Source organism: Barbus barbus (assembly GCF_936440315.1).
Source record: "Barbus barbus genome assembly, chromosome: 36".
Lineage (NCBI taxonomy): Eukaryota > Metazoa > Chordata > Actinopteri > Cypriniformes > Cyprinidae > Barbus > Barbus barbus.
This window is the reverse complement of record NC_136714.1, coordinates 12,421,346-12,446,996: the sequence shown is the minus strand read 5'-3', so window position 1 is coordinate 12,446,996 and position 25,651 is coordinate 12,421,346. Positions and strand designations below refer to the sequence as shown.

At 39.6% G+C, this 25,651-nt stretch overlaps 1 protein-coding gene across 1 annotated transcript in view; it reads left to right on the top strand.

Annotated features, from left to right (window-relative positions):
• Nucleotides 1-25,651, top strand: part of LOC306856095 (pyruvate carboxylase, mitochondrial) — a 163,602-nt gene that overhangs the window by 70,075 nt on the left and 67,876 nt on the right. Inside the window, exon 9 of the mRNA XM_079395116.1 lies at nt 3,883-4,045. Within this exon, the coding sequence (XP_079251242.1) occupies nt 3,883-4,045 (163 nt within the window). The remainder of the gene's footprint in view (nt 1-3,882; nt 4,046-25,651) is intronic.

Here is a 25,651-nt window from a genome sequence, read left to right as displayed (position 1 = left end):
TAAATTTCTCAGATTCCTCAGCACTGAGGTGGGTTTCTTGCAGCATAGCTATATCAGATTTGTTTTGCTTGAGATATGTAATAATCTTCTTACGTTTAATTACGTGATTACATCCCGATATATTCCATGAGATGATTTTCGTGAATACCATATCTCTTAGTTATAGATTAAATACAGATTAAACATAGTTATCTCAATCCGCATAACATTTACTATATATACAACTGTAAAGTCTGACCCAAAACTTCCAACATGTACCCAATGTGTAAGGCCAAAAAAAAGAAAAAAAAGAAAAATAACAAAAGAAAAACTGCAAGACATAACGCCCTCCCCCCTCCAGCCCTTCCCAATATTAGAAGGCTGCATCCCTTTAACTCACTGCTCCCAGTATGTTGACTTACTCCTCTTGTTAACTCCGTTAACGATTCATTCTCCTGTGGATGTCTCCCGATTTAGAAATTACACATGTATAACAATGAACTTAGAAAGCATAATTGAAATGAGTAGAAGATATTCAAACGCTTAACATTATACAGTTCAAAATACACTCACTGTCATGACTTGACCATAGCCTTTAGCAATAGGCCAGAGGATACCCAATACCTTGAATCACAAAAATATAGCGTAAGAGTACCTCTGATATATTCCGTCCAAGTTACCAGCAAACTGAAAGTAGACCAAAGTAAAACTGAAACGGCCTGAAGGACTCCCAGAATCCAAGCAGATTGACGTGAACATTCCTTCAATTGGTTGCGATAGTTCTTATGTGATCGTCATGTAAAAGTTACATAACTGAAAAATTATTCACACTTAAATACTACAGTAAGTGTCACTTTTCCTTCTGAGCCCGCACCTGTTTCTCATAAAAGTAATTTGCCTCGTCCGGAGTCTCAAAGATGAAGCTCTCTTCCTTGAACGTGACTTTAAGGCGTGCGGGGTACAGTAGGCGAAACCGAATGCCCTCCTTATACAGTGCTTGTTTTACCGGGTTGAACGCGGCACACTTCTTAGCAAGGGCATTGCTTAGATCTGGATATACCCTCAGCGTAGTCCCCTTGAACTTCACCTCATGTTGCCTGGCCCAATGCAAGGTAAGCTCCCGGTCACGATAGCGATGAAAACACAACACGAATGCGCGCGCGGGTTTACCTGCCGCAGGTTTAGGACCAAGAGAGCGATGAGCCCTCTCTAGGGGTGGCGGACTTGTGAATATCTCAGGCATAATTTCAGCCAACATCTCCGAGACGAATACGGTGGGGTCCTTGTCGTTCTCGATCCCCTCCGGGACATTCAAGATACGTAGGTTAGAACGGCGGGACCTGTTCTCCAGATCATCCAAGCGATCCATTAACATGGTGTTTTGAGCTTTAAGGGCGTTGATGGTAGATTCCTCCGCCACAAGACGTTCGAAGTTTTCACCCACAATGACTTCTGTTGATGTTAGTCGACTCTGGAAAGAATTTACGGTGTCGTGCAGGGCATCCACCGATGTTTGTAAAGGTTTAACTGAATTTAGTATCAGGGCAGCCATGTCCTCCTTCAGGACTTCTCGTTGTTTGGCTAGCTCAGAAACAAGTTGTGTCATTGATAAGAAGTCCTCGATCATTCCCTCTGCAACTTGATTTTCCTCTTGAGGCGACGTCGCCACCATGCTCGCTAATTTACTAGCAACGCTAGCCTTTTTAGACTGCGATGCAGCGTTTTTCTGTTTAGCGTTACTCATTGTGCATAGGTTAATTGGAACCTTTTCTTTATTTGTTAAATCGTATGTACGCCGTTTTATAACAAAGAATTCACTGCAAAAGGTGTATATATCGTGAAATGATCGGGAGACTATCCACTCTGCTGCCTTTCCCTTACATCGTCACACCGGAAGTTCGCCATTCTGTATTCTCAATTCATTCTTAATTTAAATTCAGTTCTAGATTTCTCAGTTTATAATACATATTTGATATGACAGTTGTGTTGTTTATATATCAGATTGTGTTGACATACTGTTTGATGGGCAAATAAGGAAAAATACGTTTTGTTAGTAAATGGAGCTTGCATGAAAACATAAGTGAATACCTCTAAATCCAAAAATAAATACATTGAAGTACATATAAGCTTTAGTTTTTTGCACTTTTCACCCCAGTTTTTAACCTGATACTCATAAATCAGTTTTAAATTTGTTTGGTGGGTTTCTGAAAGATTACCTAACATTAATGCTAACATAGCGTTACTAAGAACAGCTTTTGAATGCAGAATTAACGTCGTAATCATTTTAGCTCACCCACACTGACTTGCCCTGTCAGTTCAGTAACTGCAGGGACAGTTTTTATGGGTTAAGTGTCTTGATCAGGGTCAATAAAAAAAAAATAAAATAAAAAAAAAGCAGAATTGTTGTTTGGATTCAACTTGCAACCTTATTTTTCTGCTGCTCCGACCCAAAATATATCATCTGATAAATGTCACTTTAACAATTCCAGATCTGCTGAAGTATTTACACAATGAAAATAATAGGGATAATCCATTAAGCTGATTTTGATGTTTCATTTGGTAATTATTTCAGCTTGCAGCTAGAGTTCATGTGAGAGATGTTATCATTAGACGCCAGTGTCATAAAGACATATGCGTGCAATATTCAGAGCCTGTTTGTACCATTGTTAAAAAATGAATGAGGCCTAGCCAGATAATGTTGAGAGCTGGGCAAACATATTGCCTTTGCCATCACCATGTGTGTATATGCATATAAATGTATTGTCGCAGTGTTATAAAAAGCATGCTGTGTGGTATACATGTCGGCCTTCGAGAAATCCTACATTTTCTAAATACCTCCATGCTGGAGATAAAAAAGGGAGACACTTTGTAGCATAAATGATTGATGCACCGCATGAAGATATCTCACTCTTCTTTTATTGGTTAAAAATATTTTTGGATCCACTGGTGCTTTCAGATTTTGTCTTGCACACACACACACTTTGTAATTTGATTATTCGTTCACTGTTGAATTGTGAAGTTTTAGCCTTTTGAATGCCTTTTATTCCTTCTGATATATGGTGAAACAAACATTAGTAATGTGGAATAAATACCTTGTAGCGTTCCCGTGCATGCCGACATTGATTCCCAACAAAAGCCTGCAGATATGCATCTTTTCCCTCATTAGAGTCAACCCGGTTCACTCCTCTTTGCGCCTATAAGAATAAAATTGACCTGATATATGAGGATGAGGAATTGTGGGACAAGAGGAATGAGTTCGGTGAATCTAGGGTGAGTAAATATATCAGTGTGATTTATATGGCTCTTAATAAATCCAACTTTACACTGGGGAAAGCACTTATCCAATAAGATGGCAGATTCAGCCAAATGTAGCCAATCAGTCCTGGAAAAGCCTAGTTCATTCAATTGAGCTGAGGGAGTGATTTAATTGTGAAGCTATTGAGGCTGGATCAGGCGCTAGCTGTTAGCCATGAATCTAGCAAGCATTTCCTGTTTGTATGTCGCTGAGTGACTCGCTCGTTTCCTTCTACAATCCCCTCATCCCACTCCTTGTCAAACGAGTGCAGCATTATGAAGCGGATTGCTAGTTGTCAAGCCTGTCTAATAGAAGTTATTGGAGCAAGCAGGCATCTTGTGCATTCTCGCCTCACTGGTGTGAACGCTGCCTCGACGTGTTGCACCTGCTAGAATGTCAAGCGGTTGAAAATGGTTCGAGTGAATCTGTTGTGATTCCAGATCGCTGAACGTGTCTGGCCTGATAAAATGCACTTGTTTGGAGTGATAAAGTGTCAGGGCCGGATGTGATCTTTGTGGCTGTGGGGCCCGTGGCAGGATGTGTTTTTGTTGTTTACCAAATGCAATATAACCACTGTCTCTGTTTCTCTCTTTCTCTCTCTCATCCAGTGTGGATCTGGTACACGCTCAGCTGAGAGTGTGTGAAGGTCGCAGCCTGCCCGAGCTGGGCTTGAAACAGGACAAGATACGGATCAATGGATATGCCATCCAGTGCCGTGTGACCACGGAGGACCCGGCACGTGGCTTCCAGCCTGACACGGGAAGACTGGAGGTAGGTTAACATCCTACATTCAACAGCTGGGCCATCACACATATTCCCTCAGCCATGTTTCCAGAAAGAGAATTTTTTTCTTTTTTCATTTATTAGATTTATTTTTTCCTGACTGTTATTTGAAAAAGACTGCAGTGGACATCAGCAGTCTGTGGAATTGTGCATCTTCTGAACATATGTATTTTCAGACTTTATTTTGCAGATTTTATTATAGCTGAAATAATTCAATTCAATCTTCAATACATATGGAATAGACTTTCATCACAAACTATTCCAACAACAAAAATATGATGAATTGTGCAGATACAGAGCAGGGGTTTTTAAACTTATGTGTTTGTTCCCTTGTGAGAGACAGTTTAATTTATATTTATTACATTGACGGCATATTAACACTGACATTTAGAAATGTTTTTGGTTTTGTTTTTGTTTTTTTAAAGAAAACTAGTAGATAGAATATAGAAAAAAGAAACCTAGTGTTTTTTTTTGTTTTTTTTAAAATAAGAAACAAGCAGATAGAATAGAAAAAAGAAAGCTAGTGTTAGCTTTACAAGAAAAGCTAGCAGTTAGAGAATAAATATGCAATTAATAGAGGGTCAAATGTGTGTTTTTTTTTTTGTTTTGTTTTTTTTAAATAAGAAGACCGATAGATAAAATAAAATTAGAATAGAGAGTGCTAGATTTAGAGGGTCAAATAAAAATGGAAGAGATGTTTTTTTAGCCGTTTCTTGAAAATGGGTAAGGATTCAGCTGCTTGGATTGAGTTGGGCAGGTCATTCCACCAGATGGGAACAGTTCATGAAAAAGTCTGTGAAAGTGATTTTGTGGGATGGTACAATAATTTGTTGTTTACTTGCAGAACACAAGCTTCTAGAGGGCACATAAGTCTGAAGTAATGAATTTAGGTAAAGGGGTGCAGAGACAGTGGTGGTTCTGTAGGCAAACATTAATGCCTTGAATTTAATGCGAGTAGCTATTGGTAGCCAGTGCAAAATGATGAATAGAGGTGTGACGTTCATTCTTTTCGGCTCAGTAAAGATTAATCTTGCAGCGGCATTTTGGATTAATTATAGAGGTTTGATGGAATTGGCTGGAAGACCTGCCGAGAGAGCATTGCAATAGTCAAGTCTGGACAGAACAAGAGCCTGAACAAGGAGATGCGTTGCATGTTCCGAGAGAAAGGGCCTGATCTTCTTAATATTGTATAATGCAAAGCTTTATTATCAATCACAACTCCAAGGTTTCTGGCTGTTTTTGAAGGTTATGGTTGATGAGCCTAAGTGGAAGGTGAAATTGGAATGAAGTGATGGGTTTGCTGAAACTACAAGCAGTTCTGTCTTTGCTAGGTTGAGTTGAAGGGTGATAGTCCTTCATCCAGCAAGAAATGTCTGTTAGACATGTTGAGATGCGAGCAACTATTGTCGGATCATCAGGCTGGAATGAGAGTTGAGTGTCATCAGCATAGCAGTGATATGAAAAGCCATGTTTCTGAATGACAGAACCTAGTGATGCCATGTAGACAGAAAAAGTAAGTGGTCCAAGAACTGAGCCCTGAGGCACCCCAGTAGCTAGATTTTGCGACTTGGAAACCTCACCTCTCCAAGATACCTTGAAGGACCTATCTAAGAGGTAAGACTCAAACCACCGGAGTGCGGTTCCTGAGATGCCCTTACTCAATAGGGTTGACAGGAGGATCTGGTGGTTGACCATATCAAAAGCAGCAGACAGATCCAGCAAGATAAGTAATAAAGACTTGGAAGCCGCTCTTCCAAGTCTTAGGGCTTCAACAACTATAAATAGTTGCAATTAAGCTTGTGATTTCTGATCAAATTTCTGGTCAGTCCTTCATTCAGAAACCAGATTTCCTATTGAATCAAATTTGGTGATTCAAAGTTAAACACATTTCATTATTATCTTAAGTGCGTGCACTAACTTTTATATCTCTGAAAAATACATTTTGTAAAATCTTTTTTTCTAATATATATGACCATGTTCAGTGTTCTTCTATATTTTTTCTACTTTTATGAGAAATTAGAAATTACTTTTCATGGTGTAGTTGTTATGTGCAGGCTTTTATGTTTATTTGTATATTTTTGTATTTTATTATCACTATATTAATATTATAATTGTAGCAATTAAAAAAACGACCACTCGGAATATCAATTTCTTTTAAATGTTAGATTTATTTATTATTTTTGTGTGTGTGTGAGTATCTGTTCAGGCCATTTTTTAAGTCCTGGTCCATGTCCGAAATGACATACAAAATGCTATATGTGACCCTGGACCTGGTCTTAAATCGCTGGGGTTATATTTGTAGCAATAGCCAAAAATACATTGTATGGGTCAAAATGATCCATTTTTCTTTTTATGCCAAAAATCATTAGGATATTAAGTAAAGATCATGTTCCATGAAGATATTTTGTAAATTTCCTACCGTAAATATATTAAAACTTAATTTTTGATTAGTAATATGCATTGCTAAGCGCTTCATTTGAACAACTTTAAAGGCAATTTTCTCAGTATTTTTATTTTTTTTTGCACCCTCAGATTCCAGATTTTCAAATAGTTGTATCTCGGCCAAATATTGTCCTATCCTAACAAACCATATATCAATGGAAAGCTTATTTATTCAGCTTTCAAAATTGTATTTTTGTATAGATTGTATTGATGTATAGATCTCGAGAAATTTACACTTATGACTGGTTTTGTGGTCCAGGGTCACATATGGTCTTATTTCATGATTCAGGAGGGTGCTCATGGGACATGGGGGCTCCCTTTTGGGGCTGCTGTGCACCCCTGATGAGTTCTTTTGGTTGACTGTAAAGTGTAAGCCCCTGGAAGGACCACTAGGGCTGATAGGCTCTTCTTCCAAATATTGGACGCGGCCTAAATCTTTGGTGTAAATCGAACACTGACCATCACAAACATGTCCCACACACACTCTGTAGCTGTGTTCTTCTGAAGTGTGCACCTGCATGTGGTGATATCGCAGAGGTGTGAAATTGTCTGAGATGTTGCTGATGGAAGCTTTGACCTTCGAGGCCTTATGGAAATGATTTGTTTGTGGATGAATAATTGAACAAATATTGATATCAGCTTTCTGTGCCCAGTCACTGTTGAGCTGCAAGCCTTACATCTGTCCAAATATCTCACAGATGCAACTCGTGCTGTCTGTCTGTGCGATTATCTGGTTTTGAGCCACAAGGTTAACTGGGGTCTCTTAGGGTCTCTGATCTAGATCTTGCAGGCTAGATGTGTGTATAAACATAGAAAATATCCCAAGGAGTCGACTAGCCCACAAACTACACACTGTAATCATCCAGTTATACCCACACGCTGTCAGCTCATTGGCTAGACAACCCCGTATGGCCCAGATGCATCATCGGATGTGCCGTGCCTGGGCAAAATCTTTGTTCTTACTGTTTGGCGCTCAGCTTTAAAGACTGACGTGGACGTCCTGTGATGTTGGAAGAATGTTTCCACTTAAAGGGGTGAGGGTCCATGCAGATGGAGAGATGAAGGGAGAGGGGCGGGAGATGCAGTAAACTTGGGCGAAGTTTAAATGTTATTGTGGAGAGATTCCTTCAGCATGACAGAGTCTCTGCATTTGCCAGAGCTAAAACATAGAGAAAGTGAACGAGAATTCACCTAACGGAGTGTGAGAGAGAATATGAGATGGTTGTAAGCGGGGGAAGAAGAATTTGAGTGAGCATCCCTGATCCAGAAGATGAGAGCTGCAGCATCAGATTGAATGTAGTGGGGAATTATGGGTATGTATTGACCAATAATTAGGCTGAGAGTCTAGACAGTTAATTGAGAAAGATAATAAACCAGTGTTCAAAATTAACACTCACCATGCAAGAATGAAAATTGGCTTTGACGATTAAATAACACCAATACAATCCAGTTAGTCTGTAACTTTATTAAGACCTGCAAATACATTATAATGACATTGTATGAATGATGGACTGACCCTTTACATCAGATTAAATCAGAAAACTCTGTTGCAACTTCTTACAAATGTTGCAATGACTTATAATGACTTTACTTCAGTGGAAATGTATCATCAGAAGTTTATGTAGAAGGCCTTTTTTCTGTGAAATAGCCTATTTTTTTTTTTCCATCAAAGCTAAAAACAACAAAATCGAGATAAATCTTCATGTTTTTGTGATGGCTAACAGTTGAGAAAGGTTGCTTAATTTTATATCGCCATCTTCTAAAAAAACCCAAAATCCATATTTTGATACTTCGATCATAATTCTTTGTTTCATTGAGAAATGGTGCTCATAAGTGTATGACTTGTGTGACTATATGTGATAGTATGATTTGTGTGCATTTCTGCAAGCACACAATGATCTGTGCTGTTTATCAAAGGAAAAATTGCTAAATCATCTTGGGAGCTAAAACATTTTTAATAAAATATTGCAAAATACAGTATCTCACACCCACCACTGGCTGTAGTTCTGAATGATATTGAATATCCGTAGTATTTTCACAATTTTGCTAATGATCTGAAACTTGCAAAACTTATTCCTTTACTGAATTTTTTTAACTGTTTCCTAATAAATACATCATTAGTCGTTACATTTCACAAGTATTCTTTGACTTGCGAGCATGAGACATTTTCATGTAAAAGTTTTTTTTTTTTTACTGTTAAAGCTCTTGCATTTGAACAGTTTGAATATACTTGGTGATGGAAAACACATAAAAATTGGGTTTTATATTTAACATTGTCAGATATATTGAGAGATGCTACTGTTCAAAAGTTTGTGGTTAATTGTTTTTTTAAAGAAATTGATGCATTTATTCATCAAGAATGCAATAGGCTACTTTGTGCAAAATTGACAGTAAATACTTTATATTAGGGTTTTATTAAGCTAAATACTTTATATTACCTAATACTTTATATTAGGTAATTACTAAATACTTTATATTACCTAATAATATAAAGTGGATGGGAGACCTCCGGTGAAAACTAGGTTGCTGTTGGAAGAGGTGTTAGTGAGGCCAGCAGGGGGTGCTCACCCTGTGGTCTGTGTGGGTCCTAACGCCCCGGTATAGTGACGGGGACACTATACTGTCAAAAAGCACTGTCTTTCGGATGAGACGTTAAACCGAGGTCCTGACTCTCTGTGGTCATTTAAAAATCCCATGGCACTTCTCGTAAAAGAGTAGGGGTGTAACCCCGGTGTCCTGGCCAAATTCCCTCTACTGGCCCTTGTCTATCATGGCCTCCTAATAATCCCCATCCACTTGATTGGCTCTATGACTCTCTCTCCTCTCCACCTGTAGCTGGTGTGTGGTGAGCGCACTGGCGCCGTTGTAGTGTGGCAGCCGTCGCATCATCCAAGTGGATGCTGCACACTGGTGGTGGTTGAGGAGAGACCCCCCACATGATTGTAAAGCGCTTTGGGTGTACAGCAATACACAATAAGGCGCTATATAAATGCTTCATTCATTCATTCATTCATTCATAATACTTTATATTAGGCTTTATATTAGGGTAAAATTAGGGTTTCCACAAAAATATTAAGCAGCACAACTGTTTTCAACAATGATAATAAGAAATGTTTATCAAGCATCAAATCAGAATATTAAAATGATTTCTGAAGGATCATGTGACACTAAAGACTGGAGCAATGGTTGATGAAAATTCAGCTTTGCCAAGAAATCGCATTTTAAAATGTATTGAAATAGACAAATGGTGATATTTTCACAATATTCTTGTTTTCGCTGTATTTTTCATCAAATAATTTCTTTCAAAACATACATCTTACCTACCCCAAACTTTTGAATGGTATTGTAAAAATGTATATATTTTTTAACAATGCCAGCCAGGTCTAATTGGCACATGTGGTAAAAAAGTCAAATTTGTACTCTAGGTTGAATGTTTCTTGTCGCTTTGGATAGGAACTTGTGAACAAAAGGCGAAACAGAGATGGAGAAAGGTAGTGCTGTGAAAGGTATAATCAGCCTCGCGTTAGATCTTCTCCCATTTCAGTATGTCAACACAAGCTCTCCTGTGTTTGTGTGCAGTGGTGACTGATGTGAAAATAAGGCCGCAGGTAAAGAGAAAAGCGTTGCTCTCTCGATTCCTCTGTCTGCTTGGAAGTTTCTCCTCACTTTCTGACATGTCTGATGTCGTGCTTCAGAGGGAAAAGAGGACGGGCGGTGTGCGGGTCGGCCAAGTTCTTGTTTTGCAGGGAAAATGAGTGCATAATGGGTAAAGTGAAGTGCCGGGATGAGAGCGTGCAGGGAACAGGCACTGAGAGCTCTTCTGCGCTTTTGTTTCTGAGGGATAAAAAAAAAATATGGCTGTTGTCTGAAGGGTGCTTTCTGTAATCAAATGAGAGCGAAGGAGAGGAGAAGGTAGAAGCATTTAGCATAACATGGTGCATCAGAGGAAATATGTTCTGAATATGCAATTAAAGTCTCATCTTTCCTCTAATTCCTCAGATGTGAGGCTCGGATGATTTATATGTGTAGTTTCAGATGTAAACTGTTATAGGGTCTGGGCTTTGAATGCAGACTTTATTGAAGCGTAGCTATGAAAATATTACGAGCCGCTTTGATGGTGGTGGTACTCGTTCTATCCTCATGTTGCATGTGTGTGCGAGCAAGTGTTGGTTCATTAACACATCGGCTCTTGCTGGCGCGCTGAGAGAACATAATGCTGATGAGGAGGATCGAGTGATTTGCATGATCATCATAATAAACATAATTATGTTGTTGAATGTGCTGATGGTAAATACTGCTGTGGTGGAAATGGGAGTCCGTAATTCACGAGGCGAAGAACAGCGTCGTTCCTCCATTTGCTTTCTCGTTTGATAAATGGAATTTCAATGTGCAGAGGAAGTTGGTGATTTGTGCTCCTTTGGCTTTTTCCCTTGGGTGGATCCTCACTAGTCATTTAGGTGATTGTGATTGGCACTTTCCATGAATAGGTATGAATTAGGACCTGAATGTAATATGTAATTGAATAATGTAAATTCAATAATGTCCTAACATTTAAATTATATTACTTTTTTTTTTAATAATGTTTTTTCATTCAGTTTATTTTGAGGTTTTTGGGTTTCTTAACTCTGTTCTCACATAAAGCTGATTTTGTTATTTCCTAGCAATAAACATTAGCATAAACATCAAAACAAATAAAAATAATAATTAATAAATAAAAAATACTCAAAATAGGTAACAGGGTTGCAGATTTAGCGTAAATTAAGCGGTCAAGCTTGTTTTCTCATAAATGAAAGAAAAATATATAAACTTTTTTTCTGTTCTTATGAACAAAAGTAACATTTGGATAGTTGAGGCTTACAGATGCAAGCAGAATGACGGTTCTTGTAAAAATTGATAATATACAATGATTATTTATCGGTTATGCTGTCAAAATGCTTTCAAAAATAGGGTTAAAGTTATGTTACTTAAAGCAGTGTTTTTGTAATGGATGACTGAATCATGCAGTAACACAAAATGGGGGTACAACTAAATATTTTGTTCTTGTTTGAATGTTTTTATAACAGTTTTTACAAAAAAAAAAACAAATTAATAAATTTAATAGCAATTCAATAGTCTATGACATTGGTGTATTGATTTTAAATTGATGATTAAAGTAGTGAAGGTCTGTATTCCTGACCTGACAGATTTTGGTCTGTCCCAGATCAGAGGTCAAGATCTCGTGTGGGGCAAGCCAAAATCTCTATTATAGAAACTCTTAGGTATCTACTTTTCAAATGACAAACTCAATGTGATCTACCAACAAAAAACAAATTAAAAGCCAAAAACAGGTATCTTTATATTGAATTAGTCTAATAATTAAATAAAGTTCATGTTAAATTTTAATATTACATTGAAGATACCCACAGAACGATAGATTACAACAGGCAGGGCGTGATCAGAAAACGTCCACGAGCAGGACTCGAACTTGGGACGCCCGAAGAATAATGGCGTGAAATGCTGGCTTGTTTCCAGAAAGGTTATCAATGGCGACAGCTATCACTCATTTTAATTGTTTATTGCGATCTCACAAGTTTTGTTATAATCAATTAATCTCTCTATACCACACAATCAATCTATTATTTACATTGTGTACTGTGATAAGGACCCGAGCAGCCACAAGGAGGTTCACAAATGCTGGAGCGAAGTTGGCGTCCACAAAGATGTTTATTTAGAGCAGATGTGCAAAAATGTGCAAATAAATAGAACTAAGAGCTTACAACACAGATTGATATAAAAACAGCATAAACTGCTAAGTACTAAGAACAATACTAACTCCCCTCCAATTCACTGAGGCTAGAGTTTTACATGCTTCACAGCGCAATCCCATTCACAAGCTCATTATCCGTCCTCCTTTGCAGTAGTGACGGTGTAAGGGACCAAGCAGCCCAAGGCAAGAAACGCAGGATTTCCACAAAAGAAAATAATTTATTAACTACAAACAAAGTCACAAATTAAATAACTTAGAAACTAAATAGAAATCAAGAAAATAAAGACAAGTCTGGATCCATAAAAATGGTCAACTGAACAAAATCAAACTTAATGATCAAAAGATAACCAAACAATCAGACAAAGAAAAACGTGACCTCTCAAGCGACACACGGAGGGAACTTTTATACACACAGGACTAGTCCATTACACACACACACACACATACACAAAGGATATTACCAACATCACTAAACCCCATCAAATAGTTAACTTAAACTAGATCATAAACAGCAAAATTAACATACACAAATTATAGTAAACGAAAATGGGTAAATAAACAAATAGTCCTACACCCCCCCCAGCTAGTTTACAGGATGGATTGATCCAGCGAAACAAAATGACGGCAACTGCCGCCAGCCGGTCCTTTATGAGCACGGACCACCACCAGAAGACAGCGCAGCGCCCAATCTCCGCACGTAGGTAACTTAAACTCAAAGAAAATAAGTGTTAACACAATATACCATCGATAACTAGAAAGTGTGCACCCAAACTAGTCACCTCTGGTCAGAAATGAATACAAATTGAAAATAAAACCGTAAAGATGAACCAAATCGGTGTCTGTCGTCATTATGAAATGTAAATTAGGTGATCTGTAACCAAAGTTAAATCACATACTAATAAGCAAGTTAAATTAACAAGTACACAACCAAAAAGAGAACAAGTGTTATACATATATACATGTGCATGGATGCGTGTCAAATACCGGTTTACTGTGTGGCTGCTCCATCGGCCATCACACTCCCCCCCTCTTCAGGAACCTCGCTGACACAGCGGGAAAGGAAGTCGGCAGTAGCATTGGCCTTCCCTGGAACATACCGGACCACAAATCGAAAGGGCTGCATAGCCAAGTACCATCGAGTGATTCAGCTATTGGTGTCCTTCATCCTCTCTAACCACTGTAGGGCCTTATGGTCCGTTTCCACAATGAACTCTCTCCCCAATAAATAATACTTTAGGGAGTCTAGAGCCCACTTCACAGCCAAGCATTCCTTTTCGATTGTGGAGTAGCGGACCTCTCTAGGGAAGAGTTTTCGGCTGATGCATGCCACAAGTCGTTGTTCACGGGGTGACCCCTGCAACAACACTGCTCCAATCCCTCGTTCAGAAGCATCTGTTTGCACAATAAACGGCCGATTAAAGTCAGGATTATGCAAAATTGGGTCCTTACTCAGGGCATTCTGGATGTCATGAAAAGCAGACTTTGCTTGCTCGGTCCACTGAAGTTGATTAGGAGATCTTGAACCCACCATGTCCGTTAAAGCTGCTGCTCTGCCTGAGAAATTGGGAATGAATCGGTTATAAAAACCTGCCATTCCAAGAAATGACCTTAATTCTTTACGTGTTTGAGGTGGAGGACACTGTTGAATAACTTGGACCTTCTTCATCTGGGGTCTAACCACCCCTTTACCAATGATATAGCCCAGATATTCAATTTCAGTTCGAGCCACAGCACACTTAAGCGGGTTGATGGTAAGACCAGCTTGTTGGAGTCGCTGCAGTACTTCTTGTAGATGTTGCAGGTGCTGTTGCCAAGTATCACTGTAGATAACAATGTCATCCAAATAAGCAGCCGCGAAAGACAAACCATGCAAGATCTGGTCTATGAGCCTCTGAAATGTAGCTGGAGCCCCGTGCAGGCCAAAAGGAAGGACCCTAAAATGAAATAGCCCCCACGGAGTCTTAAAGGCAGTCAACTCTCTGGACTGAAGAGTGAGAGGAATTTGCCAGTAGCCTTTGGCTAGGTCGATGGTGGTCAGATATTTACTTTGACCCACACGGTCAATCAGGTCACTAATACGGGGAGTCGGGTAAGAATCAAACTTCGAAACAGAATTAAGGTAACGGAAGTCAATGCAAAACCTTAAGGTTCCATCTTTTTTAGGAACTAAAACCACGGGATGGCACCACTCACTCTTAGATGGTTCAATGATTTTCAGTGTCAGCATCAGATCAATCTCTTTCCTCAAGGAGGCCTGTAAACGCTCAGGTATTCGATAACTCATCCTTTTAACCACAACATCACTTTTCAACACAATCTCATGTTCAATCAGTGTAGTAGCTCCTGGGTACTCTGAAAAAATATCAGGATGGCATAGTGCTCTCACCTGTGCCTGACGATCCCTTGGCAAATGATTCAAATCCACACATGCAGAAATGGGCTGAGGCAAATATTGTTCCTCCAGTTCCTCTTCCTCTGCCACCTGCTGAATCATCAGGGCTTGTGACTTCTCAGGACGAGGAATCCACTCTTTAAGCAAATTAATATGCAATACTTTACTACGCCGCTCTAGGCCTGGCATTGCAATTTCATAAGTGGTGGGTCCAAGCTTCCGCTTGATCTCATATGGACCCTGCCATTTCGCCAACAGTTTGCTTTCTTGGCTTGGTAACATCACCAACACTTTCTGGCCCGGGCTAAAGCTCCTTTCACCAGCCGACCGATCGTACAATGACTTCTGATACCTCTGTGCTTCAGCCATGTGAGTTTGAGCAAGGGTTGTCATTGCCTCCAACCGCTCCCTCATCTGCAAAACATAAGAGATTACATTTACAGAGTCCTCACTCCCAGAGTTTCCATCCCAAAGTTCTCGAAGCAGGGTCAAAGGACCTCTCACATCACGTCCATATAATAACTCAAAAGGAGAGCACCCCGTCGAGGCCTGCGGGACCTCCCTGTAAGCAAACAGGAGATAAGGCAACCACTGATCCCAATCCTTGCCCGACCCACTGATAAACTTGCGAAGCATTTGCTTAAAGGTTTGATTAAACCGCTCTGTGAGACCATCAGTTTGTGGGTGATATGGAGTTGTCCGCAAGCTCTCAATACCCAGAAGCTTATACACCTGCTTTAAAAGTGTGGACATAAAATTAGTGCCTTGGTCTGTAAGAATCTGGCAGGGGAACCCAACTCTGGAAAAGAGCTGTATCAGACATGTTGCTACGTACTTGGCTTTAATGGACTTCATTGGAAACACTTCGGGATATCTAGTTGCATAATCAGTTATGACCAGCATAAATCGATTTCCAGCTCGACTCCTTTCCACAGGTCCAATAACATCCATGCCCAATCTCGCAAATGGTGTACCAATGACAGGTAGAGGTTGTAGTGGTGCTTTGGCAGGGCTTTTCAGGGAGACTTTCTGACACTCAGGGCAACTCTTGCAGTATTGAGTCACATCTTTCTTTAATCCAGGCCAATAAAAGTGTCTTTTTATTCGAGCTATGGTCTTACATCTCCCTAGGTGGCCAGCCCAGGGGATCGAGTGGCTCAACTTGAGGATTATCTCCCGGACACTTTGTGGCACGACAAGCTGTTTTGTGGTCTCAAACTGGCGATAGAGAATTCCTTGTTGGAATAAATACCTTTCGGCAGAGTCAGCGTCCTCTTCATGGCCCGTAACTTCTTGTTGTGCCTTCTTTAAGCACAGTGCAAGGCTGACATCCTCCTTCTGGAGCTGGCTAATATTGGTGGGCACCTGAAACTCTTGAAACAAGTCACATACAGGGTTAGCAGGTAGGTTGGCAGCATTATATGCAAGTTTGTCCCGCCTTCGTTCAAGGCGTGACTTCCGTGATCTCGAAGGTTCCACTTCAATATCAACATCAAAAAAAGGCATGGCACTGAGAGTTGACATAGTTTCCTCTGCCTGCTTCATCCTTGACCTGCTAACTACAACATTGCAAACTGGTTCGGGCTGCAGTAAGTCCAAAAGTACTGGTAAATCCTGCCCCAAAATCACAGGATAAGGCAAATTATCGGCTACCCCGACATCCAGGAGATAAGTCTGTCCCTGTACTTTGATGTAAAGTTCCGCGGTAGGTAACAGTTTCTCATCGCCGTGGACACAGCATATCAGTTTTCTGTCAGAAGGATGAATCAAAGCAGGGGAAACAAACTTTCTGTGTACCAGAGTCTGGTCACTGCCAGTATCAACCAGAGCACTGAGTTCTTTACCGTTCACTTCGACGGAGGTCAGTCTTAACGACAGGCCAGGCTTTACAGGAATGGCATTTGTTCTGGGCATATAACAAACTTGAGAGAGCTTAACCACATTCTTTGGACACACAGGCTTAGTATGGCCCTCTTGGCCACATAAATAACAAATAGGCACTTTCTTAGGGGGTCTAAACATTAACGATTCGTGTTTTCCTCCTATAGGAGGCTTACCAGAGGTACGGTATGGAGACTGATGATAAACATTGGGTTTGCTAGACTCTTTGCCACCCCGCCAACTCCATGGCTGATTCCTCCCTCTGGCAGCCACAAACACGTCGGCTAGTGATGCAGCTTCAGCAGCTGTGTCCGGGCCCCGCTCACGGATCCATACCTGGAGCTCAGGAGAGAGCATTCTGAGATACTGCTCAAGCATGATTATTTCTCCGATTTCCTCAACTGTTTTACCTTTAGGACGAATCCACTTTACATACAACTCCTTCAGTCTGGCATACAGCTCTTTAGGACTCTCTGATAATGCAATTTCCAGAGACCGGAACCTTTGTCGATAGGTCTCGGAACTAATGTCATACTTTCTCAGAATAGCGGTTTTCACACTATCGTAATCAAGAGAATCGTCAATGTCCATTTGTACATATGCTGCTCGAGCTTTACCGGTCAACAAGGGAATCAAACGGAAAGCCCAATCAGACTTCGGCCAATCACAAGCAGTAGCAATTCTTTCAAAGGTTATCAAGAAGTGTTCTACATCATCAGAGTCACTTAATTTTTCTAATTTAGCTTCTTTAGTTGAAAACTGACCTTTATAGTCCATTCTATGAAGCTCTCTTTCACTTCCTTTCGACTGTGACAGTGGTTGGCTAGAATCATGGTCACCATCCTGCGTTTCTCCAGGACATAAATTCACAGAAAGTGGATCAGGAGTGGGAGTAGTACGAGCTTGAACCTCCATCTGAAGCAAGCCAAACTGATGCTGTAGGGCTTTAAACCGTCGTTCTTGTCCCTTTTGCTCCTGAGCTCTCTTAGTCTCCTGAGCATCTATTTATGCCATGTGCGCCCTAAACAAACTTGTTAGATCTGCAAGTGTTGGCTCCCTACCTCCAGACTCCTCTGCGACCACTTCCTCACAATCCTCCAGTGTCTCCCCTTCCTCCTCATGTGCTTCCATTTGCACTGTCCTTTGTGACCCTTTCCTTCCAGGCCGACTCATAGCAAAAAAAATGGCAAGGAGGACCACAAAAAGGGAGAAAAAAGGAAAAACTAGAAACCTGCGGCGCTACTGATCCCACCGCTGCCACCATATGTAAGGGACCAAGCAGCCCAAGGCAAGAAACGCAGGATTTCCACAAAAGAAAATAATTTATTAACTACAAACAAAGTCACAAATTAAATAACTTAGAAACTAAATAGAAATCAAGAAAATAAAGACAAGTCTGGATCCATAAAAATGGTCAACTGAACAAAATCAAACTTAATGATCAAAAGATAACCAAACAAACAGACAAAGAAAAACGTGACCTCTCAAGCGACACACGGAGGGAACTTTTATACACACAGGACTAGTCCATTACACACACACACACATACACAAAGGATATTACCAACATCACTAAACCCCATCAAATAGTTAACTTAAACTAGATCATAAACAGCAAAATTAACATACACAAATTATAGTAAACGAAAATGGGTAAATAAACAAATAGTCCTACACCCCCCCAGCTAGTTTACAGGATGGATTGATCCAGCGGAACAAAATGACGGCAACTGCCGCCAGCCGGTCCTTTATGAGCACGGACCACCACCAGAAGACAGCGCAGCGCCCAATCTCCGCACGTAGGTAACTTAAACTCAAAGAAAATAAGTGTTAACACAATATACCATCGATAACTAGAAAGTGTGCACCCAAACTAGCCACCTCTGGTCAGAAATGAATACAAATTGAAAATAAAACCGTAAAGATGAACCAAATCGGTGTCTGTCGTCATTATGAAATGTAAATTAGGTGATCTGTAACCAAAGTTAAATCACATACTAATAAGCAAGTTAAATTAACAAGTACACAACCAAAAAGAGAACAAGTGTTATACATATATACATGTGCATGGATGCGTGTCAAATACCGGTTTACTGTGTGGCTGCTCCATCGGCCATCACAGACGGCCATCTTAAATAAACAGTTTCCCGCTCTCCCAAATTGGAGCATACCATTTCTATAATATAAAAACTCTTGACTTTGATTCATACATGAGATTTAGAAACAAGAGCCTAAATAAATACAAATAATAATGCAAATCAAAAACGAATAAATCATAACATTTGAAATACACTCATATGTAGAATTAGCATAAAATTAGTACTTTTACAAGAGTACATTTACTGCCACGCCTACTCGGCTGGATCAGAAATACATTCAAATAAAACCAAGTCGAACGCAGTAAAGCAGTGATGGAAGGCAACTAAAGTCTCTCCATCACATGTACACTGTATCTTATAATTAGAGCATTTGCGAGCTTGTATAACTTTGAACAAAATCTCCAGTGTTTTAAGCGGTGAGTGGGTATCTAACATAAACGTCTTTGATTGACCATTGCATTCCAGAAATCAACAGATACTGTATGTCTGTGATTGGCTGCATTGCACAATGCTGTGGAAACACCTTTTACGCTCTCCAGAGCGGAAACACAAATAGGCACTGGATAGATTGCTAGATCTGTTTCGCAAATATGCTTTTATTACAGCTTCAACTGAGGGTGCTCTTGCTTTCTTTTGGTGGTGCTTAGCACCACCATAGAACCGGTCCTGCATTTACCTAATAAAAGATGTGTGATCTACCAGCATTGCCTTTGCGATTGACTAGTAGATCGCAATCGACCTGTTGAGCACCCCTTTCTTAGAGTTTACAGACATGTGATGTGCTTAAAACTAGCTACTTTTCATTTTAGGCTACTTTAAAGTTAGATAACCGTTCATGTAGCATATCTAATAGTCCTTGCAGGATTTGTGCCTCTAATGCTTTAATAAGTGTTACCTAATTTTGGAAAGTGCCTGTTACTGTCTGTTCATGTAAACAAATGCTTTGATTTTTATTTCCTCTCTTAATGGCTGCAGATTGTGACCATAGGTTAATATGCTGCTGTCTCCTGCATGTTGAGCGAGGCCTCTTGCCAAGTTAAAATATTGCTCGCTTACGAAAGTCCACCAGGAGCCCTCCGGTCATTGTTCATAGAGCTTCCAATTAAAGAAAACAAATGGAGGATGAAATGCCATGCTGAAAAATTTCTGGGAAAGATTCATGCCTCCTAGGTAGGTGTAACGCATATGTTGGTTTGTGTGACATCGCCTCGCTGGCTCCGTGGGCATCTCTGGAGCAGATCTCCATGACCACAAGCCTTTCATCTTTCATCCTGCCTGCCAATAATACACACAGTGCACCCTGAGAAAGAGCCATGTCGCGTCTTCCTTTAATAGAGAAATATTGTTTTCTCCTCCAGATGGCTGGCGTGAGACTTGCCTCCTCTTGTTTGCGTGACATGCTCCTCTTTTGTAGATTGTAACTGATGACGGTGCATTTCCTCGCCGCCCTTCACCCGAGGTATGAATCTGAGACTAAACTGATTCTAGCGTTCCCTCGCCGCAGCTCCGTCGGAGTCTACTGCCGTTTTATTCACAGATGCAAACTCCCTCTGCCGCCACGCAATTTGAAGCAATGCAGCTCTGTCAAGAGTCACATTGCCAAGCTGTCATTTCCAGACACGTGCGCACAGGAAATGCCTGGGGACTAGGTGTTACTGCGGAGGATGCATTGGTATTCTGGAAATGGCAGCGGCTTTGCAGGCCATTTACAAACATTATTCTAGAGGTGGCAAAACTCCCTCAAGAACATCAGCGCATGGATTGGAGTGTAGGCACGTTTGAAGATATGCTCTTTGTCACTATCTGATGTTCGAGAAATATGCTACATGCATTCAGTGTGCCACAGGCTATTTGTTTTGGAGAAGTTCAACGTGGATGACTAGTCAAATTAATCTCTTGTAAAACACGGTGTTAATTAGCCATTTGCAGTTCACTTAATGGATAGTTTCCCAGAAATCTAAATTCTGTCATCATTTACTCGCCCTCAAGTCATTCCAAACCTGTATGACTTTCATCTGTGGAACACAATTTATTTTGAAAATCGTTGGAGTACAAAATGCAGTTGGACCCCATGGACATTCATTGTTTGGTCAAAAAAAAATACATTTTTCAAAATATCTTTGTTTTTCTGTTTCACGGAAGAATGAAAGTCATACAGGTTTAGTATGATACAAGGGTGAGGAAATGATTGACAGAGCGATCATTTCGGGTATTGGCTCGACTTCTCGAATGCATCATTTTAGCTACAGGCTCTTTGCAATATTATTCAGTTCAGTGCAGTACTGATGAACAGTGATTTATATAGGACCTCAGAGGAACACTTAAAGCTCATAAGACTGGAAATGGATCCAACAGGAGTTCTGAAGCCTCAGGCATCCAGCTTAAAGACCGGCTGATTGTTCAGCAACACTACTGGCGCAGTGCTCAATGGTCTAAAATGCTCAATACCAACACCCAAATCTCATCCCAACTGAAGCACTGAGACGATGTAATGACGTGGAGCTGCGTTTGCTGCCTCAGGGTCTGTATGTCTCACAATTATTAAAGAATTCCTAGCTGTTCAAGGACAGAATTGATGTTTTATCCGAATATAAAGTTGACTTTCTGTTATCTGAAACAGGTGATGAGTCAGCACCATCAAAATGACCCAAAATTCCAGATTAAATCGAAAACTGTGGTTTAAAAACTAGCTGAGGTCATAATTGTTTTATGGTTTTATCTGGAGGAGGCCAAAGAGAACAATACATTGCAAAATTGTATTTATGTATGCTGAATGGTCTTTTTAGTCTCCACAAATGTTTTTAGAAACCACAGAAAGCCTTTATTTTCCTGAACAAAGGCTCTTTTTAAATATTTCAGTATGCACACTTATTGTAGAGAAAGGTGTTTGTCTGAAAATTGTCTAAATCACACCTTTTGCAGATTATTTGCTTTCAACTTTAAACTACCGTCTACGAACCCTCATGTCAAAACTGCTTTTTATTATTAAACAAACTATATATTAAGTTTGGAATTTAACCTGGCTTTGCTTTCATGCTATATATTATTAATACAAGCTAAATACTAGCTAATTTTTAAACAAGTGAAAAAGTTTGGAAGTATTATAATTGTTATTTGTTCAGTATAAATTTAAATGCTATATGAATGGTTTTTACTTAAAACTTTTTATTAATTATTTGGACTCCATAAAGCCACGGTGTTGCAGCCATTTATTTAGAAATCCAGATAATGCCAAAAAGGTTTGCAGATCTCTTCGTTACCTAATGAGCTCCTTGTTCGATAAGAATGACTATCTACCCAGTGTAAACTGAGCAGCAGAATCCCTTTGAGACAAATCGATTCGACTGAGCCACCCTTAAGTGAAGAGATTTTGCCACATCCTCCCAAATGTGTTTACTAATTCATCTGATCCAGCAGAACCTGAGAGTTCCCGAATGGCCTTTAGACATGTGCGAGACATATTTCTTGATGTAAACTCCTGGCCAATGAGAGCAACTCCACGAGCAGTATGCTGCAAGTAAGGAGCTGCTTTTTTCCTTGAGGGGTTTTCTTCTTTTGCTCTTGTCAGCAGTTAATGGCTCACGGGGCACTAAAACCCTTCCAGCTTCATGATAGCACCACCAAGTATAACAACTAAATCTAACACAAAACGAAATTCAATACCTCAGGCAGGTATACGGCGCACCGATGCGGTCTCGTATGCGCATGTGCACAAACACACACAGATATGTCTACAAGAAAAGGTTTTTGAAGGATCTCGTTTGCTGATGCCTGGTTAGCCCGAAGGTCTTTTCTGGGGACGGACGCCTGCAAGATATCTTAATAATGCCAGTTTGACCTCCAACGCGCTATCTGCACCCTTGAGTTGCCTCAAACAATCACTCCTCAGTACTTTCTCTCTTTTATGTCGAGCAGTTTATCACGTCCATACCAACAAGAAACAGCTGACATCCCCTACAGATAAAAATGGCTTATAAAATGGCATTGCGATTTCTTCCTGCAGGTTTTATCATATTTTGATGAAGTTTGGTCCAAAAGTATTTGGATACTCAAGTCAGACTTAAAAATGCATGTATTTGGTGAGTTAAGGTATTGTGCAGAGGCTTAGAATAAAAGCTAAAATGTGTATGGAATTGTGAATATTATTCCCCCCCACCCCTATAAACATTTGAATGGTCATTTGGAGAAATATTCATGACATCAACATGAAACATGTTACTGCAAAAATGTGTCTCATTTCAAAGTGAAAGGCAAAACTTGATTATATCCATTGGGAGTTGATTGGATTGGGAAAAGAGGCTGTTACATACCAGATTTTTCATTTTGATTACAATTTCAAAGAGGAAAACTATTACAAATAAGTTTTTCTTACTAATGGTGTTAATAAAGTGAATCAGTCAATCATGAAAAACAAGACCAGGATTGTGTAAATACTTAGATTTCATTTAGATTTTCTTGGTTTCATTAGGTTCTTTTTAAGATGGTTATTAAAAATGCTTAGGAAACTCTGGCTTTTAACTTGTAAAATATTAAACTGTTTGCCTGTTGTGCTTGTTGGCTGCAATATTCATGGCTCAGCTAAATAAGATGAAAGTATCTCAATGCCTCCTGGCCCCGCTCCTCTCTATTCATGCTGTGACGTTATGCTGCTTTGGGGACAACATGTGTTTCTGGGATTCGGGGAGATGCGTGGCGTACATGCTGTGCTCCATCTTCCGATACCGCTGGAATGCTGTTGACCTGTGTTTATCTCAGTAGGGCTAACTGATGAGGATATTTTGAGCACTAAATTGACATCCAAGGACTACGTTATTTCTAGATATTTTCTTAGCTGGTTTTCTTGTTCTGAGGAGGTCAATAAGAAACACTTTATCTTCTTAGTGCTTTTCAATTTGAATTGAGGTAACAGGATGCAAAAGTGCAGCTTGTAAAGTAAATTGAAATGAAAAAAAAAAAGTTGACAAATCTTGAATGTTGCCTTAATGTTTTTGTCATTTGAAAATGTATAGTGAGGGAATGTATAATGAGGGAATGATAGATAGAGTAATGATAAATAGAAGTAGGTGTGGGTAACCAAAATCTTATATCACAATATAGTTTTAGTTCAGTATCGATAAAAAAAATTAATACTAGCCTAAATAAAAAAAATAAAAAAACACAAGCTCACGGAATATAAGTAAACAGTAAACGATTAAGAAAATAATTGCAAGCAGTAGGACAAAAAGCTACAGTACAACAAATAAGAAATGCTACATATATTGTATGCATATTCAGTAACACTTTGCTTATTAGCATGCATATTACTAGAATATTAGCCATTTATTAGTAGTAATTAAGCACATATTAATGCCTTATTCTACATGACCTTATTCTACATCCCTAATCCTATCCAATACCTAAACTTAAAAACTACCTTACTAACTATTAATAAGCAGCAAATTAGGAATTTATTGAGAGAAAAGTCATAGTTAATAGTGAATAAGTGTTCCCTATTGTAAAGTGTTGCCGCATATTCTTAACTGTGTAAATTAAATATATATTTCTTATTAAAGTTACAAAAGTGAGAGAAAAAGTTAGTCAAGAGCAGTGAGATTTTTTTTTTTTTTTTTTTTTTTCTCTTTTGTTGTTTGATTAACATGAATGACAGACAGCAGGGATATTAGACTGCTGTCACTTTAAGAGCTGCCTGGATCCAATATTTAACTGTTGAAGGCCTATAAAGCGGCAAAAATACCTCCGCTCAATGTGCCAGCGTTCTGAGCACCGACTTCACAGGACACGCCTCTCTGAATGCATTCAGAAACGGTCAGTGTTTCTCAGACAGCACGCACATATAGCGAAATTAGTTCTCTTTCGCTGCTGATAGCATATCAATGGCTTAAAGGGTTACTCCAACCCAAAATGAAATTTTTGTAATTTAATCACTTACCCCCATGTTGTTCCAAACCTGTAAAAGCTTCGTTCATCTTCGGAACACAATTTAAGATATGTTGGATGAAAACCAGGAGGCTTGTGACTGTCCCATTGACTGCCAAACAATTAACACGGTCAAGGCTCAGAAAACTATGAAAGACATTGTCAAAATAGCCATCAGTGGTTCAATACTTTTCATACGTTCATACTTTTCTGTGCCTTGACAGTGTTATTTACTTGGCAGTTAATGGGACAGTCACAAGCTTTTCATCCAAAATATTTAAATTGTGTTCCAAAGACGAACTAAGATTTTATGGGTTTGGAACGAGTGATTAATGACAGTTTTCATTTTGGGGTGGAGTAACCCTTTAAAATCACTTGTTTTTACACCGCATTTTTGTGAAGCTCTAAAGCTTAAATCCCTCATTGTTACTCCATAAATTACCTTGTTCTTCCCCTCTTTTATACACCTGCTCTTTCTATTGATCTTAAATTGTCTCTCATATTAATTTGGGATGTTTTGAGCATCAACAGGGAAATTTTCAGCCAAGGACAAGCAAGTTTTGCCCGTCTTCCTCTCTTAAGCTCCTTAAAATTCTCTGTACATCTTCATCTATTTCCCTGTATATTCCAGAACATCTCGGCAGATTACCTTGGTTGGGCTGCCTGTCATACAGCGGATATTTTGTGTCCTCGGGTAATACGTTTGTGGAGACCTCCATTTCGGTGCTTCCAGTGTGCCATCACCTCACTGAAACAGTATATTTCAGTCTGCCCCTGAAATTAAATGGAAAATTTCCCATTTACTGAATTGTGTTGAAATGAACATGACTTCTTCTTAGTCTCCCCTTCTTTCCTGCCAGGAGGCCCAATAGGCAGGGCTGGAATTTAACTATGATTGGCATTTTATTCCTTATAAAATATGCTGCAAAATCACAGTCCATTTGTGGAAGTAATGAAATCCTTCTTTCTGGCACATCCCAAGATTTTCTTTACTAATTTCTTCGTTTTCCCTGCTGCTCCTATCTCTGTTAGCCCCACTCCTCCTCCTTGTTATTTTTCTGGGTTTTTTTCTTCTTTGCCTTCTATTACTCATTTCTCCCACCTCTCCTTGTGTGTGT